Source organism: Chiloscyllium plagiosum, unplaced genomic scaffold (genome assembly GCF_037043375.1).
Source record: "Chiloscyllium plagiosum isolate Xiang-an unplaced genomic scaffold, Cpla_swu_hap1 HiC_scaffold_46, whole genome shotgun sequence".
NCBI classification, from domain to species: Eukaryota; Metazoa; Chordata; class Chondrichthyes; order Orectolobiformes; family Hemiscylliidae; genus Chiloscyllium; species Chiloscyllium plagiosum.
Genome location: NW_028270184.1, coordinates 8,722,393 through 8,731,092, shown reverse-complemented (window position 1 = coordinate 8,731,092; position 8,700 = coordinate 8,722,393). Strand labels below are relative to the sequence as shown.

The 8,700-nt window shown below is 47.0% G+C and overlaps 1 protein-coding gene and 1 long non-coding RNA gene across 2 annotated transcripts in view; one reads left to right on the top strand and one right to left on the bottom strand.

The window, feature by feature from the left end:
• Positions 1-522: 522 nt before the first annotated feature.
• The window catches only part of LOC122543998 (neurexin-1-like), a 1,169,973-nt gene continuing 1,161,795 nt past the window's right edge, over positions 523-8,700 (bottom strand). Inside the window, exon 19 of the mRNA XM_087983596.1 lies at positions 523-1,734. Coding sequence (XP_087839722.1) covers positions 554-1,734 — 1,181 coding nt within the window. The 3' untranslated portion in view covers positions 523-553. The remainder of the gene's footprint in view (positions 1,735-8,700) is intronic.
• On the top strand, positions 5,327-7,680 carry LOC148136205 (uncharacterized). The gene is made up of 2 exons (XR_015754585.1): positions 5,327-5,443; positions 6,482-7,680. It is a non-coding gene; the product is annotated as an uncharacterized LOC148136205 (long non-coding RNA).

Below are 8,700 nucleotides of genomic sequence, written 5' to 3'. Positions count from 1 at the left end.
CCCCCCCTCAGTCCCTCACACACACCCCCCTCAGTCCCTCACACACACCCCCCTCAGTCCCTCACACACACCCCCCTCAGTCCCTCACCCCCCCCTCAGTCCCTCACACCCCCCCCTCAGTCCCTCACACACACCCCCCTCAGTCCCTCTCTGCCTGTCCCTCACACACCCCCCCCTCAGTCCCTCACACACCCCCCCCCCTCAGTCCCTCACACACCCCCCTCAGTCCCTCACACACCCCCCTCAGTCCCTCACACACCCCCCTCAGTCCCTCACACACCCCCCCCTCAGTCCCTCACACACCCCCCCCCTCAGTCCCTCACACACCCCCCCCTCAGTCCCTCACACACCCCCCCCCTCAGTCCCTCACACACCCCCCTCAGTCCCTCACACACCCCCCTCAGTCCCTCACACACACCCCCCTCAGTCCCTCTCTGCCTGTCCCTCACACACCCCCCCCCTCAGTCCCTCACACACACCCCCCCTCAGTCCCTCACACCCCCCCCCCCCTCAGTCCCTCACACACCCCCCTCTGTCCCTCTCTGCCTGTCCCTCACACATAGTACTCCTTGTCCTTGTTCTTTCTGCCCTTGCTCATGGCCTTGGCGGTGACGGTGCCAGCCCCGGGGGAGGAGGAGGACGGGATGAGGTTGTTGGCCGCCGCCGAGGAGGAGGAGGAGGAGGCAGCGGCCGGCGGCGGCAGCTTGTCCTTGAGGGCGGCGCCGTTGCTGTGGGCCGAGGCCGGCCCTCCCCCTCCTCCGCCGCCCAGGCCGCTGCTGATGTAGTTGCGGCCCTGGTCCACCCGGTAGGACGCCTCGTCGCGGTTGCGGTACTTGTACATGGCGTAGAGCAGGATGAGGATGCAGAGGGCCGCCGCCGCCACGATGCCCACCACCATGCCCGTGGTGCTGCCCGACTCCCGCACCACCACCTCGACCTGGCCCGGCCTGCCGCCCGCCGCCGCCGCTCCGCCTCCTCCCGTGGTCGGAGGCTCCACTCCTGCAGTGGGGACGGGGCGAGAGGTTAATACCGAGGAGGAGGAGGGAGGCGGAGGGTGATGGCGGGCCCGAGTCCTCCTCTCCCCGCCACCGCCCGCCAACACAACCGTCGGCTGAGCGGGAGGCGGCCGAGGGTCGAGCTTGGCCGCCGGCAGCTTGCGGACGCCGTCGGTGACCAGTAAGGTGATGTCGGGAGGCGGCCTGGAAGGGGAGGAAGAGGAGGAGGAGGAGGAGGAGGAGGCGGCGCCGCCATCTTCCACCCCCGGCCTGGGCTTTGAGAGTCCCCGGTCTCCCCAGGCGGTGCGGTCGGTGACCAGCGGCTGGGAAGGGGCGCCGTAAAAATCCTCGTCGTCGCTCGGCGGGAAGCTGGAGTCGAAGATCTCGCCCGAGCCGTAACCTGAGGAGGAGGAGGAAGATGGCGCCGCGCCGCCATTTTGTTCATCTCCTTCATCGTCGTCGTCGTCGTTGTTGTTGTCCCGGTCGGTGACGCAATCATCCGGGCACTGGTCGGTGACGCAATCATCCGGGCACTGGGGAGAGCGGGGAGGGGGAGAAGGAGGGCGAGCCGCCGGCGCCATCTTGGAGCCCAGGCTCGGCGAGCCCTCGGTGGACTCCAGGAGGCGGACGAACGGCCGGTAAGTCGGCGCCGGCGCCACCACCGGGTACGGGGAGCGGGAGACCGTCGAAGGGACCTCGAGCGCGTCCTCTGTCAGGATGGGCAGGATGAGCTCTCCCCCTGAAGAGAAAAGAGAGAGAGAGAGGGGGAAGGGAGAGAAAAAAACAACACGCGAGAAGTCAGCGCCGAAAGAGAAGTTTTTAAAAAAGAGAGAGAGAGCAGAAACATTTTTCCTCCTCCTGCTGCTGCTTCTCTACTCACAATCTCAAAACTACTTCTCACGAAAAGAAGGAAAAAAAATAGACAACAACGAAAACACTGACCGCTCGCTCTTTCTATTAAATTCTCAAACCTACTTTATTTTTACATTAATTTTTTTTACATTAAGCCTTCTCTTTTTGCATTCAACTCTCTCTCTTTGCATTAAACTCTTACATTAAACCTTCTCTCCCTTTTTTACATTAAACTTTCTTTTAACATTAAACCTCCTGTCTTTACATTCGCCTCTCTCCTTCCATTAAACCCTCTCTCCCTTTTTACATGAAACTTTTTAAACAGTAAGCCTTCTCTCTTTGCATTCAACTCACTCTTTACGTTAAACTCTTACATTTAACCCTCTCCCTTTTTTACATTAAACTTTTTTAACATTAAACCTTCTCTTTTTACATTCAGATCTTACGTTAAATCCTGTCCTTTTTTAAACATTGAACCTTTTTATATTCAACTTTCTCTTTACATTAAACTCTTATGTTAAGCCCTCTCTTTTTACATTAAACTTTTTTAAACACTAAACCCTCTCTCCACACAAAATGCTGTCTTTACATTAAGCCCCCTCTTTACAATAAACTCTCTCTCAATAAACCTTTTTTCTGTTAAATCTACTGTTTCTCTGTTAAAGCTTCTGCCTTTTTTCTCTTAAACCTACTGTTGTCCATTAAAACTTCTTTTCTTTAACGCTTTTTAACTCATTTTACATTAAACCCTCTTAAATCTATTCTTTTCAATTAAACTTCTCCCTTTTTATTTTAAACACCTTTTTCTCTTTTCTTTAACATTAAACACTCTCTTTTCACATTAAACCATTTTTCTATTAAATCTACACTTTCTCCATGAAACCTTCTGACCTTTTTCCTGTTAAACCTACTTTTCTCCAATTAAACTTTTCTTTTTCATTGATCCCCTCTCTTTTTACATTAATCCCTCTTTTTCTTGTTAATCATGCACGTTAAAACTCCTCTTTTCACATTAAACCTTTTTTCTGTTAAAATGTCACTTTTTTGTTAAATCTCTGTTCCATTAAACACTCATTTTTCATTAAAACCACTTTTTTTTCCTAGTAAACGTAGTTTTTCTTGCTTTTAAGCGTCATTTTTTAAAAGCTGTATCTGTTAAACATCTTTTTCCATTAATCATACTCTTCCCATTAAACTTACTCTTTCCCATAAAACCTACTTTTACCATTAAACCTACACTTTTTCTCCTGTTAAAGCTTTTTGTTAAAAGTAATCATTAAAACCACTTTTCTTTTTCAATCAAGCCTACTAATTTTGTTAAACAAAATTTTTTCCTTTAATCGTCCTTTTTTTTGTTAAACGTTTCTTACTTTTAAACCTCCTACAAATTATACTTTTCTCCCCCATTTAAACCTACTTATTTCAGTTAAACAAGTTTCTGTTAAACCTACTGTATTTCTATAAATCGGACCCTTTTTTCATCAAACGTGTTGTTTTTTGCATTAAGTGGTCTTTTTCTGTGAAATCTACTTATTTTGTTTTGTTAATCATACCCCTTTTGAGTTAAATTTACATTTTTTCCTGGTTAATTGTACTTTTTTCCATTAACCCTACTCTCTTATTTCCTGTTAATCCTACTCTATTTCTATTAAATCTATCTTTTGTTTTCATCAAACCTGATGTTTTTGCGCTAATTATTTTTTTTCCTGCAAAACCTATTTTTTTCCCATTTTAAACTACTTTTTTACCCGTTAAGCATACGTTTTCCTGGTAAACCCACTTTTCCTGTTTAACTTTTATTCTTAAATGTACTCTTTGCAACCCTAGCTCGCATCTATGTTTTTTAAAAATATGACAACGGTTTAAAAATACGCAAACTATCGCTAACAATATTATATATAAAAAACAAAAAAACTCGTTTGCTAAATCACTTTTTCAATTAAAAAGATGCTTTTTTTCTTTTTTTTTCTCTCTTTTAAAAAAGTATAAAGAATCCTAAAACGTGTCTCTCTCTTTTTTACAAAGAAAATAGCATACCATGGAATCAGGCAACTTACATCAATAATTTGGGCCCATGATATTTGCATGAAGAAAAAAAATTACAAAAACAAAGTTGTATAAGAATGTCCTGGGAAAAATTCAATTTTTTTCGCTACATATTTCTGAGACTAGTTCTCTCTCTTTTTTGTTTTTTTGAAAAAGCAATGCTTGATGTTGAAATGAGACTTCAAAGGTTTACATTAATTTTTGTCCTTTTTTTTTATATATCCCCTTGTATCCCCACATCTTTCCCTTCAATCACCCTCCTGATAGCCATCCCACCCTCCCTCCTTTCTTTCTTAGCCAGGGACTCTCACAGTTCACAAACATCTACCCCTCCCCAAAAAATGTATTAAAAACATGGTGGGTGATGACCCCTGTGAGACACAGATGCAGTCTGCTTTAACTCTGGCTTGCAGCTTCCCAACTGAGAATGGAGAATGTGTCACATGAGGGGAGTCACCTGGAGGTGGGGGGGGGACTCTGTGTCCCCCGGAGACGGGGCGGGGGTGGGAACTCTGTGTCCCCCGGAGACGGGGCGGGGGGGGAAACTCTGTGTCCCCCGGAGACAGGGCGGGGGGGGAAAACTCTGTGTCCCCCGGAGACGGGGCGGGGGGGAACTCTGTGTCCCCCGGAGACGGGGCGGGGGGGGGGACGATGACTCTGTGTCCCCTGGAGGCGGGGGGGACGGGGGACTCTGTGTCCCCCCGGAGGCGGGGCGGGGGGGAGACTCTGTGTCCCCCCGGAGGCGGGGGGGGGGACAACTCTGTGTCCCCTGGAGACGGGGGGGGTGGGGGGACTCTGTGTCCCCCGGAGACGTATGAGGCAGACTGTGTCCCCACTGGAGATGGGGCAGAGGCAGTCCATGCGCCCCCCAGGTACGGGACGGTGGCATGCTCTGTGCCCCCCAGGGGACGGGGTGGAGGCAGTCAATGCATCTGCCAGGGGGTGCGGCAGGGGCAGCCTCTGCGCCCCCCCCGGTGTGTTGCGAGTGTTGGTCTGTGGTTTCGGCAGGCTTTGTGGTGGTACCCAGTCCGGATGACAGTCCTCATCCTTAAATGCTTAACCTCCGCCTGCTGTTCACAGGCAGTAATGCTAATTCAACACCGGGTCACCGTGGGGTCAAGGGTTATTTTTGTCCCCATGATCATTATGTCCCTTTAACTGCTTGGCCCCTGGCTAAGTTTGTGGTTTGAAATCTCTTTCTGTCATGAGACCCTTGATAGCAAAAAGGACAGAAAATCATTTTCAGAATACACATTTTTACAGTTATACACTAGCAGCTGTGTTATATTCAATGCAGACACCATTTTGCTACAAAGTCATCATTTTGGACTTCCAAGATCAGATCCACATGCCTTGGACTCACTGCTCTCCGTTCATGAGGACCTCATCATGGCTGACATTAGGCTGAGCTTGCACCTCACTGCTCCCACATGGTGACTGGTGAGAAGCTGATGGTTTCCCTCTACTGACAGACTGGGTGTCGTGATGTTCAAGGACTTGCAGGGAGATGTCTTCATTGATAGGAGAGACCCCAAGTATGGGCCATCAGAGTCAGGCTGTTGCTTATAACTGAAAATCGGCAATGTGTGATTTTCTACAGTGGGGAATGGTTGATGTGAGTAACATAGGTACGTTTGATGAGACACTGGCTAAAGTCCTAACAGCCAAAGATATAGGTTGATGGATTGACATGGTGAGGGCAGGAGGGGGTTCAAGTGGAGTCAGTTGGACCAAATGGCCTGTGGCACTGATAATGGAATCGCTGGGCAGAATCTGGCAGATTGGCTGACAAAAGGAGACAGGGAAGACTCTAAGGAGGGATTCAAACTCGGTTGCAAATCTTAAAAAATTGTCACGTTATCGGATTAGGAATCAGATTATGTCAACAAAAACTTAGAGTCGATTCTTTCTAGAATAGGGCTACAGAATTGACTTTAATCCTCTCCTTTGGGTTAGGGAGCTCGAGCCTGGCTTTGAGTGACTTCCTGATTGGTGCTTTCCAGACAGCAGCTCTTGTCTGGGAATATATTCATATTCAGTACGGAGCTCCACCTTTTAAATATCATCTTTCCCATGTGACACTTGTTTGAATCAACGGGTTTTAATTAGTTAATCTCCAAGAAGGTATTACCAGTCTTAAGGGATGGTCTTTGAGGAGTCCCAAGACTCTAATTGTTTTTAATTGGAGGAGTTAGGGATCTGGACAGGTGTTCGTCTCCAGAGAGTTATGAATCTGGAGAGATGGTTTTCAATGGAAGGAATTAGTGATCTGGACAGATGGTCTTCAGTGGAGAGTTAGGAATCTGAAGAGAGTCTTCACTGGTGATGTAGGATTCTAGAAGAATTGGCTTTATTGAAGATGTTCATGGATCCAAACTGTAATCGCAGTGTAAGGGGATTTGTGAGAGAGGACTGTTTTGGGAGTTAGGGGACAAATGGTTTGGAATTTGTGGCAGGGTTAAAGACTAAAAGGGATGGCATTTGATTAGCTTACTGTCCTTGTTCTGTGCTGACTTCCAGTTGTTTTGTAATAGTGTCTCTCCATCTGCTGTCCCTCACTATTGTTAAATATGCATTGTGTGTTACAGGAACCGGGGCAGGCGTATTACTCTGGAGCCCATGTTAACAAGAGCCAGACAGTAGCGGGTCGTCAGAGGCCCTCCCATCGGTCAACAACATTATAGAAAGCATGTTCTTGCATTGAAAGCTACATCTTTGACTGATGCGAAAAGACGACTTGGGAGCTCAAAATTTCTTTGTATATTCCAGGGAGAGAGAGATGAGCTCATCTCAGTGAGGAGCGATGGCATTGTTAGCAGGAGGTGTTTGGCCAGTATAATGAATTTCCCTGGCAATTTTCTCGCCATGGTTGCCTTTGCCATGTTTTCTCTGGTTTCATCCAGAGATGGCAGGCAGAATTAATTTCGAGAGTAAACTATCAGGGCCATGCAACGGGAAGTGGCGGAGGTTTAAGTTGTTTAGGGAGAACGTGCAGTGGAGGCAATCGAACGAGCTTCGATGGAGCATATAACTTGACCCTGATTGATTCTACAGGCACACGGATGCGCTGGCAAACTTTCTGGATGTGTGGAGTTAATCCTTTGTCTCAGACTGGCAGTCCCGCAGATGTCAATGCTCATGCCAGTGAGCCCCGTGAGGAGTCAGCAGCTCCCGTGAGCAACAGTCACAACCATGATGGAGTCCTCAGATTTTTGCAAAGAGATCAGGACCTGTGGATAACACCCACCATCTCCCTAACCCTCCCAAAATTTCAGACTGTATTTGAAATTTTAGTCATCTTTGTATGATGAAGAGTCGTACAGTGCACAGCGTGGCTTTAATACTTTCTTCAAAAGTGGGAAGAGGACAAAAAGTTAAATGGCAGTCATGCAGCAGCGATCGCTCATGGCAAACTGACACGCAGGGGCTCAATTCTTAACTTGGGGTCGTTTCAGTCTCTGCCTCACTTGAGTTAGGTTGGGGTTTTGTTCACACTTAACAGCTCCTGTAGAAACCTGGTGAGAATAATTTGCAACCCCTCTTCATGACCCCCGCTGGGAAAGTGATTCCCCCTATCCGGCCAGTTGCTTGAGGTGATGAGACAGTTACATGACTCCTTAGCCTCATGTAAGGAAAACCCCTCACTCATACCTCACTGAAGTTGCTTGTTCAGATTTTGAAGTTAGTATTCTTAGATGTTATCAGAACAACAGTGAGCAAAGGTATGTGAATAGGTGACAATACCATTGGTGTTCCAAAGTCCTACATTAAAGTGTGATCACTTTGATTTTCCTGTTTAGGTTGCTTCAGATGTCTTGTTGTAACCTGACTGCATCAGTTCATCGTGCAGACTCCTCCAATTCATCATTCACTGGTTCTCCACCTCCAATACCTCACTAAATAAAAACCAATTTTGAGGAAAGGTCCCCGAACCCGAAACATCAACCGTTGATTTCACAGATGTTGCCAGACCTGCTGAGCTTTTCCAGTAACTTGCGTTGTTGTTTCCAATGCCTCACTCTCTGCCATTCTACCTCCAGTGCTTTATTCGGTCTATATCTGTCTCATTCCACATGATAATTCCTCAATCTGCCATCCCTCTGCCTGTCTGTCTCTGTTGCCAGTGCCACATTGTGTTTAACGTTGGTGAATTGCTCTTATTAGCAGTCCATCTCTACAATGTCTTGGTCCACTTATCTCTACATCTCCAGTCACTCGTTCTGACTACCATTCCATTGCCAGTCTGTCATTCTGTCTATCTCTCTGGCTCTAGTTTCTCAGTCTCTCTATCTCCACATTTCCAATTGCTTGCTCAGATTTATCATTCACACTTAACAGGTCCTTTTCCAAGAATAATTTGCATTTCTACTTCATCCCTCAGTTACTCTCCAGCCCCTCTATCTACAAAGTTGACATTCCACTTAAATATGGATGATCTCCAAGGGTGCTATTTATCCTGCTGTCTAGCTTTTTGGTCTGTCTTTCTTTCTCTTTGTCTTTAATGTCTTTGCTCACTATCTATATATCCCCAATTCATTATTATCAATCATAATATCCCTATTTCCTCATGGTATTTTATCACCTCACCTCAAATTCCTCACACACTACCAATATATCCAATCTCTCCTGTCTTTCCCTCCAACTCCAATCTCATTCTGAAAATCTTCCGATTTACTGTCCTTCACTCTGCCTCTGTGTCTCAAATCCCTCACATTTTGTATCCCTCCAATTCCTCATTTACTTTGTTCATCTTCAATACTTCACTGTCTGTCTTCTGTCTCCAAATGCCTGTTTGTCAGTCTGTCCA